This window comes from Venturia canescens, chromosome 6, assembly GCF_019457755.1.
Source record: "Venturia canescens isolate UGA chromosome 6, ASM1945775v1, whole genome shotgun sequence".
Taxonomy (NCBI): Eukaryota; Metazoa; Arthropoda; class Insecta; order Hymenoptera; family Ichneumonidae; genus Venturia; species Venturia canescens.
Genome location: NC_057426.1, coordinates 9,474,964 through 9,498,163, shown reverse-complemented (window position 1 = coordinate 9,498,163; position 23,200 = coordinate 9,474,964). Strand labels below are relative to the sequence as shown.

The window sequence follows — 23,200 nt, the reverse complement described above, 5'->3', positions numbered from 1 at the left end:
ATAATCACTGTTTGCAATTTTCTTCATCGTGACTTGTTTATTGGTCCACCGAATGTAAATTCAAAATGTTCATCATTATATATATCCCCACAAAATATATCGCTCTAGTTCAGTCGGTAAAAATCCTGCTGCCCATTTTTTCTGGCGCTCTTAAAAATAAAACTGACACGTACGTTCTACTCCGTTTTTATATTCCAGTTTTCGTTCCCTGAAATGTAAAGCGCCTCAAACGAAAAAGGAAATCAGCTGTGATGCCGATCGACCCATTAGCCCATTACTTACGCGTGAGTAGAGCTGAAGCAAAAAAGCAGAGATATTTGCTTTTTTTGGGCAACGTCCGCGATATTTGGAAAAAAATAAAAGTTTCTTCTTCCCCAACAAGCAAAATGGATCTTCAATTTTATCAATACCAAAGCCCGAAAACGTGCGTATGACTAATAGATCATCTCAATATCAATGAATTAAATATATTTTCTTACAAATTTGTTATTCCCTTTTGATCATTATGATTTTCATCTCCGCCCACCCCTTCTTCTCACTAGCCATACAAAGCATAAAATTTTCAAAATTTCTGAGACATTTTACCGCATACGAGCAAAAAAGACAGGCTGATATGATATAACTATGCAGGTGGTTTTCTCCACTGTCGCTTGATAATATTTTAGCACTTGATGATTGCAGTGCAAACTGCACTTTCTCTATAATGAAGAAATAGAAATGTCATACTTCATAAAAGCAGGCGCTGAAAAGAACCTTCAGAAATGCCCCGATAAAATGTGAGCATGCTTTAAATCCAATTAATAGAAAGTATATTGTTTGTATTTACATATATGTATGAAGCTTCATTTTGTATTTAATCTATACAATCATTTAATTATCATGTTTATTCATAAATTTTTAACATAATGAGACTTAGACTACCTAACCAATGTCAAACGGAATATTTTACATCGAAATTACATATATTTCTTTTCTTTCTTCATCTGCTTTCTGCACAACATAGTCGATCAACTCGGTAAGAGGAAGTTGAGGGGGGAGGGAGGAAGGGAGCTAATACAAAATTTCATATTACACACGCCACGATCAATCCATGAAAAATCTCACTCGATATATCTCCTCGCAGCACATCTACTTCCTTACACATTTCTCTTTCTCTCTCTCTCTCTCTCTCTCTCTCTCTCTCGCTCTCGCTCTTTCATCTCTCGTAGTATTTACACTTGATTTATTTTATTTACCTATATCCCGACCGACTGAGTAAAGTATACACGCTATGTACAATAAACTCGGCGAGTGATAAAACAATTATTTGTGTTTTTCTTATTCCCTCAAAAACCAGCAACATCATCATATGTACTTAATAAATCATCTCAATCAACGCTCTATCAACGAGAAAAGTGATGGGTTTTGTTTTCCTTCAAATTGCTTCTTTCTTATTATCGAACGATATTATAAAGACGTGAGGACGTGGTGGAAAGGACGTGGTCAAAGGTTGGAAAAATAGAAGAAAATAAACCGCGATACAGAGAAACGATAAAATGAAGGGTTTCAGAGAGGAGTAGTAAGTAAGGCGCAAAGAGTGTACTATTTCGCAACAAGAGCAACGCGCACACTCGGCTAATTTGAATCACTGGGCTGAATTGGGCATTGCGTGTTCGCGATCAAAGCACGATCATCGGTACTTTCCGCGTGTTATCCTGACAAAAGGACGCGTAACGACAGAACAACGGAATGCGTTTGAAGAATGCCCCCGAGTATAGTGTTTTCTGTTCAAGCTCCTTTCACCCAAGTTATCAAAATTTTACTCAGAGGCCCGGCCGTTGTTTCTTTTATTATTTCTTTTTTCTTTTCGTATTGTTATGGTTATTGATATTTCTTCTGTTTTTCGGGTTTATCATCATTTTTTCAGACAGCGTAGCAACGACGATAACGATGGCAGCCTCGAAATAATTTATGAATAAGGGGGGGGGGGGGGGAAGAGAGAGATGAACGTGTATATTATTATTACACAAGACTATTTTATAATACCCAGCAAGTACAGGATTTACGAAAGGGAAGAGAGGAGGCGAAGGCTATTCGCGAGTACTGCTGTGGCCGACGCCTTCCCTCTATGGAATTCGTATCGTCAAGTGTATAATTCACATTTATACAATATTTATAAAAAACTAGATATCTCTGACATTGGAGTAGATCTCGAAACAATGCAGTATGCATTCGTACAAAAATTTTTTTCTCATTATTCATTTGTTTATTTAATTTATCCTATTAATTATTTATTCTTCACGTACTTAAGCATAATATTATTTATTCATTATATTTCTGGGTCTCCGACTGTGCCAAGGGGAAGATGAATGATAACGCGTATTTTGTTTTTCCTTGCATCCGTTAACTAGACAATTATGAAGAATAAAAAAAATACTTAATCATAATGACAGTAAAGTTGCACAATTTGAATTATCACTAATTTAATAAAAATTTAAACAGTTCCTGTATATATATACAGTGGGGAGGTGTGCTTGGATATCTTTACAAGAAATTATTTACAAAATATATCCATCCATATATTACCTATCAAATTAACATTGTATTAGTCGTTTTGTTGTTGTTGTGGTTGTGGTTGTGGTTGTTGTGGTTGTTGTTGTTGTGATGGTTTTTTTCTCGTTTTTAGAATCATTATTCGCCTATAATGTTTCATCATATTTTTTCTTATTTTTGCATTATTCGATCCAACCTTTCTCATTTATTTCGTATATAAATAAAATAAATTTTTTCCCAATGTAAACCTCTATATCCCAGGTTGTTTGCTATGAATATTTTGTAGCGTGGAATCGACGACCCTTTTCGACCGATAGACCGAGTCTTACACATTTCAACGACAATGTTAAAGTTTCTTCTTACAATAAACGCACTTCACTTCCTCCGTTTTTAACAATTATACTTTGAAAAAATCGCAGCAGCACGACCATTTGCAGCACTCGATACTCTTTACTTTTTTATGTCATTCGATTAACGATGCTGAGAGACGATTCACTGTTCTTATTTACAGAATAATTATACAATTTCAAGATCGGAGAGATTAAAAATAACGAATATACGTCCAAAACTATATACAAGCACATATATGTTCGCGTGCACGCGCGCTCGCGCGTGTATGTGCGTGTATATATGCATCGAATATGTTTTAACAAAGTCATTCGGTAGAGTGGTCGTTCGAGCTTTCACAATATCTGTGGATAAACGTTTTTATCGAGATACGTAGAGTCGGACTCGGTAGAAGATATTTATACGGCAGTACGGTCAGTTTAAAATAGTGAAGGCAACGTACCTGTGAGCTCTCTACTTTACAAATTTTGTTTCCCATACAAGTACAAAAAAAAAAGAGAGATCATACGAGAGCCGTAAAACTTACAAGTGTACGCACGTACGCATCAAAATTTCTTTTATTATCTTGATTCAAGTCTCGAAAGCGCGCCCCAACATCTTTGGCTAGATTTTTCTTCAAAATTATTGCCATGGTTTCCGTTTTTTTTTTTTTTTTTTTTTCATACTTTCCATCTGCGAGTCCTTCTTAACTCGGCTTTGTCTTTGTTTATCAACACCAACGTGTGTACGTGTAGATAAACAATAATTTTTTACCAACGACCGAGTATGATATACGAAATTATTATGAAAAATTTCTCGTCTCGTACAAATTCGAATAATTTTCTCTGTTGTAAGTGGTGCACGTGCTGATTTGTGTTTCAAGAGAGGATATCAAACGCAAATTTTTCTACTGCTTTATACAGAATATTCGGAAATAATTACGAAAAATGATATTTTATGAAAAGAATTGAAGATTATTGAAACTAATGTCCGAAGATGGGCTGTGCTAATAAATTGTTTGATTCGTTTAATAGGAAAGAACTGTTTTATCGTCATTTCCTTGATAATGATCGATTGGAAATGATAATTTTTTATAAGAGACACGCACACGTAGCACACACACATACAAAACACGTACACATCGTTTTATACTCCAGAGACTAGTATAGCCTTGTTGTGCGCTATTGACACGTACGGAAGGAATCACCAGGTGGAGTCCAGCCACACGGCGATCGAATAATCGTCGTTAATAAGAGTCAAACAACCGGACAGATTGGCCTTAACGAGCGACGATAGCTAATCACTGTCAAGGTCGCTTCCCAAGGGTCATTTGTTTTCTCGGGATATTCGCCTCCGCTTCGCCTGTTCAGCCGTCTCAGCGCTCACTAAAACAACGTTCCCACTGTACCAAGTGTATTCGATTAACGTGATAAATATATAACGTGATATTGATTCAATTTTTTCAAATCAATGCTGTTCAGCAGCACCATTATTTTAACGGGATCTTCGAATTCGGCGTTTTGTCGTCGTCGTCGCCCCCCCCCCCCCCCCCCTCCGTCCCTATCTCCCGACAATTTTATCCCTTGGAACCCTGAAATTTGACAACTTCGCTCGGTACCTCGACGCTCTATTAATAAACTATTCACCTCTCATCCGAGTGGAAATTCTAGTCCATCATTGTTTACTAGTTTTTTTTTTCTATAAAAACGTTAGACGATCGGTGAGTGACGATTACTCACCAGCACCACTGCGAGTTTTTCTTCTATTTACATCGTCCATTGTCCTGGACGCGCCTCTCGTGTTGCTTGCCGGAGTAGCCAGTGGCGAGGCCGCGCTCTGTCTCACAGATCTTCGTGTCGTTACTTCCCCAATGGACTCATTACTCGACACTGATGTACCACGTAGTCTCTCTTTCCCCATTGTCACGGTGTTACCGACAATGCCCCCTGGCTGTTGCTTCGTAGTTAACAATCTACTCTCCCTTTGACCTCTGTTAATTGCGTTGAAATTTCCCATATTGCCTGCATTCACTTGACCACCGGGCATCGAAGAGCTCGAGTTTAACCTACGAATGGAACGCAACCAAATTTAATGTATGTATACTTCATATGTAAACTTCGATATGAGACTAACCTCGTTTATGTTATCTTTTTTTCGAGCCTTTTTTTCAATCTTTTAGGAAAGGAAACTAATTTGAAATTCAAAATAACGAGCATTATGCGATCCTGAATTAGATGACTTTACTCAACTGTAACGAAGCAAGGAAATAAAAAAAAAAAAAAAATACAGACGACGATCATTCGAGGATACGCATTATAATGTGTCGTTTGTAAATTCTACCTCGAGCGTGCTTACTTTGATTCCTTCGTTCTTGGAGATTGTACGGAAGCATCGTCAGAGATGCGAATCCTCGTCTTGCCCGTGGCCAACTCGATCAGTGGTTCATCGTCCGATGATTCTACCTCTACTAAAATTGGACCTGCCACGAAAGAGAGTTGAAAAGGAAGGAGACCGAGGGAAGGTGGGGGAAGAACAGAATAATGATGTGAGTAAAGAGTTTGCAAGATTTTTTACTCGACGCGAGAACGCGCGAGTAATCGTACGAATAATAGAATATATTATTGGCCTCCCGAGGCATTCCGGATCATTCCGGCTGGCCAATTTTTCAAAATTATCTCTTTCAAGATCGATCAATTGAGAATATATTTTGACGAATACGTTTCCCGAAGGGGTAAAATTGAATTTGCATGACAATTTCATGATTGAAGACGATCTTGAAAAATCGATTGGCCAAAATATCTGTGGAAATGTCTCGCGTATTGAAAATAATATATCCACACCGAGTGGCAGTAACATCTATAAATAAAAAAATATACAAAATTGTAAATATCTACACATATACGATGAAATTTGTAGCGTATTTAGGAGCGCAAACTTCCCTGACAAAAATGATGGGTGACAAATATTTAGCATATATATATATATATATAGATATATTATATAAAATAGAATAAAGAATAAAATGAAGACGGATTTGTCCGGAGTGAACGAGAGAGCCCAGTTTTACCGGTTTACCGGATGTGTTTAGTCGACAGTCATTGACCCATCGTCATTCGATAGTAACGAAGCAAAGAACAAATGGCCCAGGCATTAACGAGAATTCATTAGAAGGCGTTATTGTTGTTGTAGTTGAAGTTGTAGTTTGTTTTTCAGTTTGAATTGTTGTTTAACAATAGAAGGTAAAGGGATAGACACCTTTCTTGGCTTTGGCCAATATGCTGAACGACTTCTTTGACTGTTCATCCTTTCCGGGTACTTGTTTTTTCTTAATAGGACCGCTCTCCTCTACGCCCATGCAAGCCTTAATAAGTTCTGCAGCGTTCTCCGAGCATTTCCGTTTACCTGGCCTTGGTTGCGGCGGATCGTCGGCGGTGCTCGAGGCGACCGAGCTCTCGCTCTCCTGTCTTTTTCTCTTGCCGATTCTGACTCCGGTGGCAGCGGCGACGGCGGTGACAGTGGCGGCGGCAGCAGCGGTGACGACGGTAGCGGCGTTCGGTGATGCCTTCGCGAGGGCTAGCTTCGGACTTGCTTTGGCGTAAGGGGATATGCTGCGATGTTGTTCTTCCAGACCACCGCCACCGCCACCGCTGCCACCTTCACCGCCGCCGCTTCCCTTGTTCGCCGCCGACGCCATCGGTCCCGCAACCCCCCCGTGCGGACTGCTCTTCGGTGTTTTAACGATATCGGGGCTGTTAAGCTTCTGCGATCTCGTCCTTAGCGATCTCTTTTCAATGCTCTCGTTTGATGGTATTTCGATAAGAAGCTGTTCCAGAAGCGATTTCGGGGCGCGTTTGACGTAATCCTCGCTATTGTTCGTCGCGATTCTTTCGACAAAATGAGCCCCGTCTTCGTTGTCCTCGATGCATATAACGTCCTGACGTCCCTCGAGTTCTTGCTTTCTTCGACGTTTACGTTTCGCGTTATCGGCTTCGCTGCTCGACTCTATTTCCGGATTTTGATGCGCCGGACTCGGCGTGTCTTCCCGTTGTAACACCACGGGATTCGAGTACGTGTACAAAGGTGGCGTTATTCTTATAGGTTGAGGATCTGTCGCGATCATTCGAGGCGATTTTATACTCGTTTCGTAAGACTCGGCGACTCCTACTTTTTTTGTCACGGCTTCTACGAGACTCGGGCCACTCGGAGGACTGCTCGTTCTCATTCGTTCCTGCGGAGCTTGTTGGCTCGAGTCGCACTTTTCGGTTGATTCATTTCCCAACAAACTTTCCTTTTCCTCTTTCTTCTTTTCCGGTACTTGAACTTCCGTCAACGGTAACGCATCTGTGCTAACCCGATCTGTCACCTCGACGACCGGACCGCTTTCGTCCGTCTTCTCTTCCGACGAGGGCAAATTTTTCTGCTCCTTCGCGGAAACGGCTGTTGAGCTTTTGTTATCAGATATCGCCATTTCCTCGTTAACGATCACAGGAACACTTGCATTTTTCTCTTTTACTGCCGTCGTCGTAGCGGTCATGGTCTCATCAGTCTCATGATTTTCAACGACGCTCACGGATCTTTCGCTGTTGCTCTTATCACGATTTTCATGGGAATCGTTCGTCTCGACAACGACACTCTCATGTTTCTCCTCCGCTCTTTTCTCCTCGCCCCAGCATTTCTCCGTTTCTTTTTTAACCTCTCGCTCTTTATTCAACGTTTTTTTATCGTTCTCAATTTCCACGTCCTTGAATATAGTCTCTCCGAGTATCTCGCTGACACTTGCACAATTCTTTATCACCGGTAAGTCTATGGATTGCGAATTTTCGCACTGTAACAACGTATTATCACAATGAATGGGGGGAACACGGCGACTCGCTTCTGTTGTCACTTGAGCGATCGCATTCACGCTCAATGTTTTGGCGACGATTTCATCACTTTTCTCAGCGGTGAACGTTGTCGTCGTTGTCGCCGTCGTCGTAACCGACGCCGACGTTGCAGCCGCTATCGTCGTCGTCGTCGTCGTCGTCGTTGTTTCCGCCACCGTCGTCGTTGCTGCCGCTGCCGCTGCCGTCGCCGTCGCCGTCGCCGTCGTCGTCGTCGTTATCGTCGTCGTCGCCGCGGTCGTCGTTTCAGACTTCACTTCGAGCACTAACAAGCTCTCGGAGTTAACGTCCGTACAATGAAACGATTTTTCACATTCTACTTTCATTTGATCATTCAAATGATTATTGAGATAATTACCCACTGATACGGGATTTAGTCTCTTATCATCGCCGGACTTGAAAAGTTCCGTACGCGAATTTGAACACATATCACTACTACTGCTAGTCGAGGAAGGCACGTTCTTATTGGTGGATTGGGGATAATTGGGCGATTCACTCGGTTCGACAACAACGGCCTTCGCGTCGGTGTTTATTGCGTCGTTGGTGTGGTTGCGTTTTTCTTGTTGCTGCAGCTGCGGCTGAAGCTGTTGTTGCTGAGAAAGTCCGGTACTTTCGACGGTAGCTTGTGGCCTGTGCAGAGGTGATTCACCCTGGTTCGGTGACTTTTCTGAGAGGGCATCCATCGATTCGATTCCGGAATCTTCACCGCCACCGTTTCCGCCTCCACCGCCACCGCCGACAACTCTCTCGGGATTGGTATCCGTAACTTGAGCGATTCCAACGACAGGTTGATCATTTAAATTTGTTTCACCAACGGTCGTGGGCGTTGGTGTTGTAACGACTCGCGGAGCGATCACCACCGCTGACGTAATCGACGTCGCGGAGGGACTCAAAACAGCGCTACTTCCCGTTGTTGGGGCAACGCTCGGTTCGGCTATCGTTGAATTGTCGGTTATCGGATTTTTGTTATTCGTCGGGGTGGTCTCTAAGACCTGGCGAGTTTCGATGCTGATCAACATTGCCGGTTTGCCAATTGACAGAGTCGACTCGAGGCTCGAGGGTGGCGGCTGCCGTGGCGTCGATTTTTCCGACACGGAAACATTGCAAATCGTTGTCGAATTCATCGGGCTCTTCAACAGGCTGACTCGTTGGTGCAAAATTTCCATTTTGCTCTTGTCAACCAAAACTTGTCTTTCGCGATCGGTTTCCTTGACGGTGTGATTTTGCGTCAATCTCTTGGCTCCGTAATGCTGCTGTTCGGTCGTCGGTTTGTGCCTGTTTATATGCCCAACTGGATTGTTTTGAGAATCGTTGCTCTTTCCAACCGCGTGATTTTGTAACTTTTGACCTGGTACTTGACTTTTGATACTTGTTGCGGCGCCCGACGAACCGAGTTTCACTGCTTCGTGCTCGAGCTTCGATCTCATCGGCGTAAGTTTGCTTCCGATCGGCTGCTGCGAATTGTTTGGTCCGGATTCGACCTGCTGTGACGACGTTTGTTTCGCTTGTTGCGCCGATACATTGCCCACAGGAGTTTTCGAAACCGAAATCTCGCTCTCGAGACATGTTTTTCCGCTCGATTTTGATGTTACCATCACATTTTGCCCGCCAGATTCCATAACGAGTCTTCGGTTTTGATGCCGCGACGATTCAGCAGCGTTTTGAGATTCTATACACACAAATAACATCATTAAATCCTGTTTATTATCAATAAAAATCGTATACACGTTTGTGGTGATTGAATAATCGACTAACCTGCTGATGCCGATGCTGCTGCCGCTGCTTGATGGAGGTCCTTTTCATCCATCAAACTCAATCGTCTTCTCTTCTCTTGACTAATCAGATCCTTCCGCATACCGTTAACCTCAATCGAGCGCGTCGAAACGATATTCAACGCTTTCTCGATTCCTGAGCGACCTCCGGTCGCGTCACCGTCGCTCGTTCTTCTTATTTCGCCGACTTTTCTCATTGCGCTCGAATCGTTACCACTCGTATGAGAATCAGTCTTTTTAACGATCGCCCCAACATCCCCCCTGTATCCGAGTTTTCGCCACTTTGTTTGATTATCGAGAATTCTTCCACCGGATAAAAGATTTTGCTCCCGATGAAGTCCCTCTCCGGACTCTGATTTCTTTTTAGAATCTCTTCTCTTAGTTTTGCCTGAAATAAGTAAATTCATAGTCACGTAAGAACTCATAACGAGATCGAAAGTTTCCGATGAAACGATTAACGTATAACTTATATTACCTCCGCCAATTTTATGCTCGTTCGTGTGATTCAGAGCTTCGCTATCGACGTGAACCTTCGTCGAAGTTTGCTGTTGCAGTTGCTGTTGCAGTTGCTGTTGTTGCTGATGATGATGATGATGGTGATGATGTTGGTGATGATGTTGCTGCTGTTGTTGTTGCTGTTGTTGCGGCTGCTGCTGGCCGGCTGGATTTACGATCGACGATTTGTGTTTGAGCGGCGACGGTATCCTGCTGTTAAGAGGAATATCGTCAAGATCGTTACCCTTGCTGGAGGTGCTCACTTTGGTGATTGCGCATTGTAATCTAGACGAGTCTAGGCTAGCGTCCTGCTTCTGTAAGGCATTCGATTTGGTCACAACGTTTTGAAGGGCGTTGTTCATTTTAGCGATAACGACAACGCTCGTTGCGCTATTCGCTACTGTCGCATTTGAGAGGGCTAATTTCGAAGTCGTAGCGGCGGCTACGAGTGTCGATGTGGATCCGGATGACGCGACGGAGGATCCGGAAGTTGACGCGGCGGCAACAGCGCTTCCGAGCATCATTCCCAACGTCTTTTTCTGCAGGAGCTTACCCCCGTCGGTAGCATCCTTCATTTTCTTCAATTTTCCACGTCTTTTCAGACTCAACGAATCCGCATCCGTATCTCGTAGAGATTTCTTTTCCTTCTTCCGTATTTGTACAACCGAAGCGTTGCGTCCTCTCAGAGAAATGTGCAAGGGAGGGACTCTGGGCTCTTCACACGCTGCACTTGAAGAATTAATCGAACCGGCACTAAAAACCTTTCCACCGGTGACGGATTTATCTGCTTTCCTCGGCGTCGGCGCATTGACGAAAGACACATCCACCTTGTACGCTGGTGTCACGGGCTCGGACTTCTCCAATTTTAAACGAAGCTTTATCTTCTCGCCAGTTATCGCAGGACTGTTGGCGTTTTCACGTCCTGTTTTTATTCGATTCCCGTGTTTGAGGCTGCCCTCGCTTGCGGTCGACTTGACTGTCGTCGTTTCCGAATCGGACTGATCGGTATTGGTCGTAGTATCATTTCTTCGTGAAAAATTGCTGTCCGCATCGTCGTCCGAGAATATAGAATTTGATCGATCGTTCGAGGGCGATGGGAAAGAAAAGAAATCGTCCTGATTATCAACTGCACTCTCAGGTTCGGATTCTGAACTGTCGCTGGGCATGGGCTCGAGATGACCGGTCAATGGATTTATAAGAAATTGTCTTATTTTTCCTGACGAAGTATACTCTGGCTCCGTCTCGTTTTTTCGCCCGCTACCGTTACCTCCCTCGTCATCTTCCGCTGGTTCTTCCTCTTCTTCTTCCTCCTCTTCGTCCTCGTCTTCCTCAGCTTCTTCCTCCTCATCTTCCTCCTCCGTGTCATCCTCATCCTCGTCGTCTGTCTTTTTGAGGCTCGATGCTCTATCGGCGAATTTGGCAACGGTTGTACCCGAAGCCCCTGCACCGCACGTCGTCAACGCATGATTCGACACACGGCAATTATTGCCATTATTATTGTTGCTCGGAGGAAAGGCACTGGAAGCCGCCGTCACGTTGCTCCCGACCGTCGAACGCTGGCTTGTAATCTGGCCGCTCGACGAAATTGTACTAATGTTTTGCATGCTCCAGGTGGTACCGTTCGCCCCTGCAGTTCCCACTACCGGATAATTTCTACTCAATATATTTTGACTCTGACCATAACGAAAATCAGTACTCGCGCTTGTATTAACGTTCACATTTTTCACTTGATTGTGATGTAATTGTTGTTGCATGTTCAACCCCTGACTCGATTGTTGTTGCTGTTGCTGCTGCTGCTGCTGTGATGCTGTGTTGACCGGATGTTGCTGCGGAACCTGCTGCGAATTTACCGTTCTAGTGTAAGGTGGAGGGGTTTGCTGACGTTGGTTGTTCAAATATCCCAATCGTTGTTGAGCGATGTTAATTCCAATGCCCGAATGTTGTTGTTGTTGTTGTTGTTGTTGTTGTTGGTGAAGCAATTGTTGTTGCATCATTTGATGCTGATTCGAAGCATTTTGCAATGGAGGAGGTTGCTGGGACACTCCGATTTGTTGCTGTTGTTGGAGCATGGAGCGTTGTTGATGTTGTGTGGGAGCTCGGCTGATCGGTTGACCGTTGACCGGAAGGCGAGATACCGCAATTATGTTTTGCATCTGATTTTGTTGATTCGATTTGTACGTGGCTTCCTGCCGGATCGGAAACTTTTGAGATATTTGTACTTGGGCGTGTAACCCCGCTGTGGAGTGTTGTTGAGTCGGTTGCCCGAGAACGGAGCTGACCTGATCGGGCGTCACGCCCCCAGGAGCTACCGAGCTGAGAATACCGCTCGTTTGTGACATTGCAGGAGGCAGAGTCGAGGGATTATTTGCATTAACGGTGACGAACGCTGATGGGCCAGAGGAGCTCTGGCCCAGACTTGATAGTATCAAAGAGCTACCACCTATGAGGTCCTCGGTTCTGAGAGAGTCTAAATTCGGCGGAGATTCTAGACTCGGCGATCTCGACAATTCTTTCCTTCGCACAGGTTTCTTCGTCGGTCTTGCACGACTCGCATTTCCAGCGACTTCGACAACCGCTGGTGGTGGCATTTTGTGACCAGCTATTCCGACGTTATTCGGATGGGAATTACCATCGTTTTGCAAGAGATTCACCAATAGCGGACTTGAGAGAGCGACCTGATTGCCCGTTCCTAGAGTGGTCACGTTGTGCCCCGGCGATGCTACAGAGGGTGCGGACGTCGACGACGAAGTCGAACCTGAGCAACTCGAACTCGTCACGGTAGCTGACGATTTATACGCGATTAACGGATGAACGGTAGTCTGACCCGCCGTCATCGGAGTTGTTGACGATTTTGAATTTTCCTGTTGCTGCTGCTGCTGCTGCTGCTGAACCGTTGGATAAGGTGGAGGCGGTTGTTTGTGCTTGAATTGCACAGGGTTCTTAATTGTAGTGGATTGTGACTCGCGATTATGAATTGCTTGCGCAGCGTGGGTCATACTGGCAAACGGGAATGGACCGTTGTAATTGCTACGCGGTGATGCGGTCGTACTATTCGTGACCGTTTGATTTCCAGTTATGTTTACAACCCCGCTATTACTCGATGAAGTTTGTCCGGACTTGGTGATGAACGCTGGTATCGGTTCACAATCGGTTGGAGCTACCACGTTTGGCGAACGGAATTGTGGACTCTTTTCCGTTGAGGTACCTACATAACAGACATTGATTATTTCAGAGTTTAACGAGATCATTAATTACGCGAAAAGTATGCTTTCTCATCAACCCTTTGAATTACCAGCTGCTATAAGTTGAGCAACGCTGCCCATGACTGCCGAAATATTTGTTCCGTTACTTGGCCCTGCCAAGGCACTTGTTTCATTCTCACCAACGTTCTCAGTCGCTCCGTGGCTCACTGTATCCTCCTGCGATCTACTCGTTGCTCCGTCTTGTCCTCCGCCTGCTCCTACTCCATCGACTCCGCTTCCTCCCGAACGCAAAACTATTTCCTGCCCCTCTCCGCCAAATTGGCTTGCTATCCTCAGCGATATCACCTGAAGAAGAGATTCATACATTTTTTTAAACAACTGCGCATATTTGTTGAACAATATACCGTTATTTGGTTAACCTCTCTGTGACACCCGAACAGAACTAATTTCTCAAATCTTAGGTGCATTCAACGTGCTACGAGTTGAATCGTGTAATTGCATTCGTTTGACAGGGATGCAAATTTACCTGATCTCCTTCTACCTGCACCGACAATATACCAAGCTGAGTCAGTGTAGATGATCCTTGGGCGGCTAGTTCTCTGAGGCGCAGAGCTGCCTCTCTTGGAATTGAAAATGTAACTCTCACAGAGTTCCATGGCTCCACTTTATTAACTCGCAGAGTTTCACCTTTCTCTGTAAAATATCAGTTACCAATTTAGCCAATAGCAGACCAATTGTCTGGTGTAATGTACACTGTGGTAACAAGCACTTATTATTACCTTTTGAAAGTAAATATTTAAGACGATCAACAATGACCTTGAACTTGTGAGGAAATTCTGGATCCCCGAGATCACCTTCGCACGTTACCACCGTCTCTATCAAATCACCGTCGCTATCCGCCGCCATGACTGAACAACATACAAAGGCACGAGTCTTAATTTATTTCCTGAAACATCCTTGGATAGAAAGAGAGAGAGAGAGAGAAAAACATGTTTCTCAAGAAAACTCACCAATCTCATTAATCACATAACTACCCGGGGAGCCTGGGGACTCGTCAGAGATCAGCGTGCTTATTCTTGGTCGATGAGACGTCTGTTCTGTGCCTCCAAACCGACAGCCCCAAACTCCACTCCGGGTTAGTGGCACGTCCTCAGTTACCCTGTACGCTATTTTCCCATAATATTGTAAAAACACAATTCACTATTATCAATAGCTATAGTAAACAAACACAAACACTAGGACAAATACGGACGTGAGTGAATTATCATATGTATCGGATTATAATTGATCGAGTTGATAATTCGATCGAAAAAATCACGGGTAATCGGAGGATACTTTTCATTTGTATAATCGACGCATTTCGTGTTTTATCGGAGAAAAACAAGAATGGCATAAGGTTGACGATTCAATAATGTGAGAAAAAAACGGTAATAATTTTGAAGACGGGGAACGAATGCGAAATGCCAGCTCACGTATGCACGGTAAGGCTGGAAAAACGAAAGAAACAAACCCGGAAAATATTTTGCATCAAGACCAAGTCGCCCTGAGGAAGTCCGTGTGTCGAGGACTTGCTACTATTAGGTTATAACTCTTCCTCTCACTCTTTCTCTATAGCTCTTTCTCTCGCTCCCATCTCACAGCGAGGAAAAAATTCCCAGTAACCGAAAAATTTGATTTGTAATATGGTCGATAAGATAGGGGCCGTCCACGATCAAAAGCAAAACGAGATGCATATATATAACAGAATTGAAAAAAATAGCTATAAAGTGTGAATAGTAAATACAAAATTGCACAGGAGGGTGGATTTTCACCATTTTCGAATAAGAATAATTAAAATGTTTGATGGTGATGGTGGTGCACGAAGGACGAAGACAGGCGGCTTCGTTTCCACGGTATTGGAAAATAGGTTATAAAGAAAAAGGTTTGATAGGAGGTAGCTGCATAGATGAAGGTAAAAAAGACGGTGGAATAAAAAAAAATAAAATAGTACGGTTGATAAAGTTTTCATATTATTTGGTTAGCAGTAGTTGTCGAGAGAAGACTGCTCGCGGAAAGTGAGCATTCGATATCGGAGGGGACCACCATTTTGTCGGTCGGGCCGTCGGGGGAGGTGTACTACGTGAAGTGGGCTCAAGCATGCTCAAGATAGCCAGCCCCCGTCAAAGGTCCGTCGCGAGTTTACGCAGATGAGCAGATTGAAAACGATACGAAAGACGTACGAGGGGGCTCGGGGATGATTTTTATGACACCCGGGTTCCCTCAATCACATCATTAACCACTATTATTTTATACCGTATGAGCGCATGAAAGATTTTCAACGTTACCCCATTTCTTTCCAACTTGGTGAACGATTCTTCGAGTTTGAATTTCACCGAACACACGACACTCCGACACTTGTCTTAACCTAAAACACACAGCTCGAGGCTTACTCCACTTTGTCGACACGGCGGGCCGTATAAATCACCAAAATACACGACATTATTCGTCAATATAAAGGGACAAGTCATAAAACGCCATGAACAATAACAAGGAGCCGCCATTTGCAATGCGACTAACTGACATGCGCAAATCAATCGCGCGGGGCATCCTGGGTATCGTTGCAATTGGTTGCAACGCCATCTCACCGATAATCTATCTCTACTCGTAACCTTCTTTGCCTTGCTCACTCCCTCTTTTTCTCTACTCTCTTTACGCACCACCCGAACCTCTCATATTATTTAACTTTTTTTTTAATCTTTATCATCCTTATTTTTAATGTTCTTTGTTTTTACCCCTAATTTTTATTCATTGTCGCAACGAGCCATTAATTTTAAGACGCAAATTGTTTTAACCTTGAAATGTACAACATTGCATGGTGTAGATACTTAACTATATGCTCGTTTGGAGTAATCACAGTGTCTTTGTTGGGATCAAATGGACATTGAGGAAAATTCTTATGAAAGATTTACAGATTTATTATATTGAACTTTTGCATTATACTACAGAAGTAACGGCTAAAGCTGGATTTATTTTGGACACGATTGCATGAAGCCTGAATCGTTCATGATTTTTAAAGCAGCCTCTGCGTCATAAGTCCTGCAAATAAAAAAAACAATTCATCAACGTTTATGTTGGAACAATGGATTATTTTTTAAATCGATCAACACTATCTATAAATACTTGTAGAAATCTGCGTAAAGCTGTTTTTGTTTATCAACATAAAATATTTTAAAAGCCAAGCCTGCGAGTATGCCGGAGGCCGTCATGCCAATGAGGTTCCTCTTAATGTTAGCCTCGAGGAGTCCTCGCATCTTAGGTTTAGGTAGACTCATCTGGAACACATAAAAAAAAATGACAAGCGACGACAATAATAAATATAGCATATCAACTGATGAAAAAAAAATAACAATCTATAAGTATCGGCAACACAAGATCAATGAAAAGGCGGAAAATCCAGAGAAATACATTGAAATGTTTCCTCATTCAAGAGAGATTCATATTTGGGAAACGGTGATCCGAGTTAACACTCGTTTCCAAAAAAAGTTATATAACAAGAGCATCGATCGCGTCAAGTTTGTATAACGTGGATAAATAAAAATGTCAATTACAGCGGTCGTTGGTTTTAGCGATTAAGTTTACGTTGGCGGATACACTTGCGATTTACAAAATAACACTGCTACCTCGTAATGGCTCCCGCGATCTTCCACCGTTAACAGACGAATAGAATTAGAAGACGACAATCACAACTGTACGGCATGTACGGCTCTTGGGATAATGTGTATATGTATAGAATCTTCGTTGGCTCATATGGCCCTTACCTTGCTTACCGTGTGCGCGTTCAACTCTGTCTCTGCATACACCTGTACGCCGATGGGTATGGCACAAATCGAGGTGAAAGGGGCTGAACGGGCTGAATGCGAAAATTCTTGACGACTCGACTTTTCAGGCTTCTCGTCGATATCCGAACGTGATGGACACGCGTGATGAGTTCTGATTTCTACCGCTAGATGATGCTCGTCAGCCGCTGAAAAATCAGCGGGATATACGACTGCATGATATGATTCGCTGTACACTCGCTGCCCTCGCTGCCCTTGTAAACCTGCTCTATAGATTTCGTATAGATATACAAAATAAACTGCTATGCTATGAACAAGGTCCACTGCAGCAGTCCACTTGTCCACTGGATGTATGTATGGCTGCGGACTGCCAATAGAATTGGTGCGATCACGGCAATGAAATAACGAGAACAAAGCTTAGCAGTATAGCATCAAGTTCGTTTACGGAGCAATCAATTTTGTGTCGTTGACTGCTGGATCCAGTATCAAAACTTAAATCCCTCTCGAAGAGATAAATATAGTAGTTAATTAATGACTTTTGAAAAATTATAACGCTTGCATCGTATCGCGAATATCGCGACGTTGCAGCTCATACACAATATAAACCACTAAAATATTTTTTTCAACGCGTTATATATCGAAGAAAAATCTTGTGGTTGTTGACAGAACGCAGGTGGGATTAATTGGTCTATAAATTTTTGTAGACTATTAGCGATTTTGTGTTTGCATTTGAAACGCGAATAAATTTCACAATATAAACACGTTAGATCTTGGATATTAAATAAATTAATATATGCACGTGGTATTTCTAGGGACTCGTTTGTTCCCATAGTTAACGGACAATCTGAGATTTCAGCTCGTTTGAGCGATTCAACAACAAGATTACAAAAAAACAGATAAAAATAGTGATAGATCAAATCAATATGACACCTATGTATTCTTATTTCAATGTACAAAAATATTTGACAACATTTGGTATGGGTCACTAATAAATTTTTGTCAATATTTCTAACTAATGTTAAAATTGATAATATAAACTGTTTGGGAAGAAGATAATAATGGGATGGCAGAGGTCATTTCTTCTCATTGTTGTGATGTCGTGTAATGGCGCAGCTGATGATTCCATACAGAAGATAAAGCTCATGTTGCTTCCCCATGCCCTGCCTTTGACTCTCGATAACTTGAGCAAATAGATAAAAGAAGACACGTGTATCAGAGGTCGATAGGCTATCTCCTTAGCATGTAGTCCACCACAATTGATATATTAGATTGGTATACGTGAATTGATATCATTGTTGCAGAGTTGCTCGCTCACGATGATACTACTTGGGAAACTCATTCTCTTCCTCACGGGTAAACTTGAATAATTTCTATTTATTGCATTAAACTTTGTTCGAGTCTTCTGAATTGATCAAAATGAAACTTTTTTTATACAGTAATTGTCATCATCGTCAATAAAAATATTTAATTTGGTTTTATTTCCAGCATTCTGCTCAGTTCTTGGTGCAGAAAAGCCCCTCATCGCAAAAAGTCCAGTATTCAGCGATGGATATATCGCTAGGGGAACACTTTACATTCCATATGCAGAAATTCGGGAACCTTTTTTTGCCTGGTACGATAAGAATGAAGGTCGCAGCCGAATCGACTATTATGGAGGTAACTGCGTTCAGTGTGAAAATAGTTGAATGCAACATTGAAAGTGACAGAAAAATTGCAACGATATTGAATTTATTTTAGGGATGGTTAAAACTTATCAACTAGCCCATGACGGCCCACACGGATCCAGCATTAAAATAGTGCCAATGACAAATGAAAAGGTATTGAACAAACCTACCTGTTTGAAAGTCGAAGGAAACGAAGATATGCAATTCAAACCACAAACAATTGTTCCGGACACAACTGGAATGAAGGTGAGCATTTGTTATTGAATATCCTTACTCTGTGACCTCTCGTCATTAAAAATATATAATTAATACGTCGATTGCTCACGAATATCGTACGCAGTTCGTAGAAAACGAAATGATCAATGGATTGACTTGCGAGAAGTGGCAAATGCACGAAACGATTGGAGAAAAATCGAACAAATATACCCTATGGATTCGTTACAAGGTAGTGAAATCTTTTTGATAATTTTATTGCTATAAAACGCGCCACTATGACGCTGCAAAGATAAGTATTAAAATTGAAAGAACACTGGAGGGACTACTAAAAATACGAGGTTATTATTAACTTTAACAAATACATTATTGTTTTGTAAACAAGTTGAAAGGAAACAATTAATGGCAGAGATATGAGAAGACCCTTTGTTGGAATTTTTTCTAATGCAATATTTGTAGGACTGATAACTGTTTTAAAAAAATCTGATAACTTGACAAAAATTCGACGTTAGGAATCGATAAAGAACGTGATATGCATGGAAAGACTGAGAGAAAAATTCTATGCTAGATCTATGATAATATTCCAAAAAATGTGTGGTACGAGTTTTATCGGAATCAGTTCAGTCAATCTCGAAATATTTCGACCATCAGTGTGAAAAGACAGTCTTACGCAATGACTTATATTCTTCTCCTATTATTCAATTTCTTTTGTCCATTTACTTATCAACTTGCTCATAAGATTATAATGTTTTTACGGGAACAAAATTAATTTTCTGGATTTTATAGTCGCATGAACTTGCCATTTATTTTTATTTTCATATGTTTTGGCATGAGAGTGAGAAAAAGCAGGGACTTAATCTAATCTAAAAATCTTTGGTTTTTCATGTACAACAGAAATCTACGACAGTTCGTGGAGTGATGGAACCCATTCCCGTCAGATACGAGATGCGTGGTTTCAATAGTCTTCTCGGTTCTCACTACGATCATTATTACCTCGAGTACGATTGGTATTCATTCGAAACCCCGGACGGCGACGTTTTCCAAATCGCCGAAAGTACGGAGGAATATTATTGAACTATTCTTTCCCAAGGGGATGCTCGGACCTGGCAGGGGCTTCAATTGAACAACGTAAATATCTTTTGCTTGCAGATATGACGTGCGAAGGTTTTCCTGGACCGGGTGACAAACACGTTTACACTTTCAATCCGATGCGAGAATACATTCACAACCACGATGCCCACGTCAATGAGGAATTTGACGATTTCATTGAGACGCACAATAAGACCTACAAGAATCACGTACATCATGCGAAACGCAAGGAAATTTTCAGACAAAATTTGAGGTAAGCGGAGGCTGCTATTTGAAGATATTTTAAAGCGTTTTTTCACTGCCATGTTTGTACTCTGTTACAGGTTCATTCATTCGACAAATCGAGCGAATTTGGGTTACGAACTCGAGATTAATCATTTGGCTGATCGAAGTGAATTGGAGCTCAAAGCGCTGAGAGGCAAACTGCGTTCGAAAGTCGGGCAGAACAACGGAGGACAGCCGTTTCCGTATTCCGCTGAGAATCTCCTTAAAGCAAATCTACCCGAGAGCTGGGACTGGCGACTTCGCGGAGCTGTTACTCCGGTAAAAGGTGCGTCGCTGCATCGCGAATCCACCGATCGTTATCTTCCACTTTTCGGACATTTAAAAATCGTCGAATTAATGTGATTTTTGCACTAGATCAATCGGTGTGCGGTTCGTGCTGGAGTTTCGGAACGACGGGTGCCGTCGAAGGCGCATATTTCGTTGCACACGGTCAACTTGTCAGGCTGTCGCAACAGGTTAAAAAACTATAAATTTATTTTTCCACCGATGCTGTCCTGAAGCGAATTATAAAAACGCCTTGAACCAAAATGATGAATAAAATAAACATTTTCAGGCACTGATCGACTGCTCTTGGGGCTATGGTAACAACGGTTGTGACGGAGGTGAGGATTTCCGCGCGTATCAGTGGATCATGAAACACGGTTTGCCGACCGAAGAGGCCTATGGCGATTATCTTGGTCAGGTACGATTCTTCGATCCACGATATTCGCATAAAATCGAATAATAGCTAGAAATAAATTTATTGAAAAATGTATAGATTATAAACTCGCACCAAAGTGGAAATGAATTTGAATTTGATTTTAGGATAGCGAGTGCCACGTCGACAACGTGACAAAGACCGCTAAACTGTCAGGATTCGTAAACGTTACACCGGGCAGCGCGGACGCAATGAAACTTGCGATGGTGCAGCACGGTCCGATTTCTGTTGCAATTGACGCCTCTCACAAAACATTTTCGTTCTACTCCAAGGGCATTTACTACGATGAAGCTTGCGGTAAGAATGGAAATCTATAATCCTGTTTTTGCCAATCTAGCGTAAGTTTGGAGAGATTAGAAGATTTGTTAAATTTTATCGCAGGAAACCGTGAGGAGAATCTGGACCATGCGGTGCTGGCAGTCGGTTATGGAACGTTGGACGGCCAAGATTACTGGCTTGTAAAGAACTCGTGGTCCAATTACTGGGGCAATGATGGTTACATTCTGATGGCCCAGAAGAACAACAATTGCGGTGTCATGACCGCACCTACGTACGCCGTTGTGGTTTAGAATATTTTTTCCCTTCCCATTACGTAAAAGATAACTTTATTTTTTTTTTTTACCGAACAATGGCGTATTAATTAAGACTTTATTGAAGAGGATGAAATTTGGTGCTACTCCCGTTGCCTATTGAAGCTGTAATTTAATCATCGGCGATGATAAATATATCAATGAATATAAACGAATAACAAACATCGACTATTCATGTTTTTCATATTCAACTTTCAAATATTTCAATAATAACTTTCTTTCGTAGTATTGAAATATAAAGAGAATCGTCTTTCTTTATTTGGAATGCTGCGTATGTTTATCTAAATAATATAACCGCGACGTTAACGTTGACACGTCGAGTCTTTGAACGCACGCGTACACCATAAACTTCAAATTCATCGTGGACGAACGGCCAAGTTGTTGAAATTTGAGATCGAGGCCAAGGCGTGGCTCGTCGAGATCTCCGTGCGAGTTAATGATCCACGATTCATCATCGCAATTTGTGTCTTTGCGTCTCGTTCATTCAAGACTTCCCATTTAAGATCATCTTTTTTACAAGTTGTCTCGTCATGGTGGATCTGTTCGTCGCCGATTAATTGTTATTACGACGCGTCAACTTTGGAATACTTCGTGTTTCCTTTGAGCCAAAGATGGGCGCGCGAAACAACCATTATTTTAAAAGAATCAGAAATACATTCAAATCGTTCGGCTGATAACAGAAAAACTGCAGATTATTTAATCGAAATAATCGATTGGACATAATTATTTATATCTGTATAATTTGAAAAGAAATTAAACAAGCCCATCTCTGCTTTGAGCCTTCGATTAAACTACCGCAAATATAGCAACAACTGATACCCACGTGGTTGTCGTCGATGAAAACGCACGGGCGGGGACACACATGCACGCTCTCACACCGAACAACAACATCTCTCGGTACACGACTAATAATCGAAAATCGGGAGTATAAAAGAAAAGAGTAATAACGCTTTCGATCGTCAGGTTTCGCTGATATGCAATACAATGATTTTTTTCCCAACGATTGAAAATCGCGATTGGGCTGTAGCCAGAGACACCAAAATCCAGCTTGAAAATGAAACCCATGAAAAATATAAATATTCGAATATTTTGAGAATTTACAACTCCGTACCCATCCGGAATGATTAAAGTGTTTACACGCTCTCGGCTACAATAATCGTTCGCGTCGTCGTCTCTCAATTAAGTACATCAAGACAATATTTTCTACTGACAACTCGAATAAATTCATCTCTATACACACACATACCAAGTATATAAGCTCGCTCGTCGGTTTGAAAAAAGTTCACCACATGTGTCATCATTGCCTCGAAGAAATTTTTCATCGAGTATACTTTCATTCGTGTCTACATTCTCATTTATAGCGATTGCGACATCACTCGCTTGGCGAATAAATCGTATTCTTATAGGCTGGGTTGGCTGTGTCTAGTCGGCCGGAAACCGATACGAAATAAGGTTATTTTCTTTGCCCGGCAATATGTTATGGAAACATCAGATTATTTTAAAACGCCAATGAAATCAGCATGTAATCGGACTAATAAAATGAATATAATCGTTCAGAATATTGATGTAATTTCAGGCTTATAAAAAAGCAAATATTTATATGAATTTTTAACTATAGCGAGAAATGAATATGCGAAA

General features: G+C 42.0%; 2 protein-coding genes and 1 long non-coding RNA gene across 10 annotated transcripts; 2 read left to right on the top strand and 1 right to left on the bottom strand.

The window, feature by feature from the left end:
• Positions 1–869: 869 nt before the first annotated feature.
• LOC122412784 (AF4/FMR2 family member lilli-like) lies at positions 870–15,739 on the bottom strand. Of its 6 annotated transcripts, none has more exons than XM_043422617.1 (11): positions 15,534–15,739; positions 14,220–14,375; positions 13,989–14,117; positions 13,736–13,902; positions 13,299–13,554; positions 9,987–13,211; positions 9,495–9,899; positions 6,115–9,408; positions 5,215–5,338; positions 4,599–4,924; positions 870–4,261 (listed from the first exon to the last, which is right to left on the bottom strand). In XM_043422617.1, the coding sequence occupies exons 3-11, from the start codon at positions 14,113–14,115 to the stop codon at positions 4,245–4,247; spliced, it is 7,941 nt and encodes a 2,646-aa protein (XP_043278552.1). In that variant the 5' UTR covers positions 14,116–14,117; positions 14,220–14,375; positions 15,534–15,739; the 3' UTR covers positions 870–4,244. The 6 variants fall into 6 exon arrangements, with proteins under 6 accessions (XP_043278552.1, XP_043278550.1, XP_043278551.1 ...); XM_043422615.1 differs by having other exon boundaries at positions 870–4,244; XM_043422616.1 differs by having other exon boundaries at positions 870–4,244; positions 5,215–5,326.
• On the top strand, positions 5,301–21,724 carry 26-29-p (C1 family peptidase 26-29-p). 2 transcript variants are annotated; one of them, XM_043422639.1, is made up of 12 exons: positions 5,301–5,404; positions 18,326–18,377; positions 18,510–18,680; positions 18,762–18,934; positions 19,029–19,133; positions 19,796–19,955; positions 20,051–20,243; positions 20,314–20,540; positions 20,630–20,730; positions 20,829–20,957; positions 21,080–21,269; positions 21,354–21,724. In XM_043422639.1, exons 1-12 carry the CDS (start codon positions 5,312–5,314, stop codon positions 21,539–21,541), a joined length of 1,782 nt encoding a protein of 593 aa, XP_043278574.1. In that variant the 5' UTR covers positions 5,301–5,311; the 3' UTR covers positions 21,542–21,724. The 2 variants fall into 2 exon arrangements, with proteins under 2 accessions (XP_043278574.1, XP_043278575.1); XM_043422640.1 differs by lacking the exon at positions 5,301–5,404 and adding an exon at positions 17,393–17,697.
• LOC122412801 (uncharacterized) lies at positions 14,921–16,315 on the top strand. 2 transcript variants are annotated; one of them, XR_006261430.1, is made up of 2 exons: positions 14,921–15,160; positions 15,234–16,315. It is a non-coding gene; the product is annotated as an uncharacterized lncRNA (long non-coding RNA). The 2 variants fall into 2 exon arrangements; XR_006261431.1 differs by having other exon boundaries at positions 15,231–16,315.
• Positions 21,725–23,200: the final 1,476 nt, after the last annotated feature.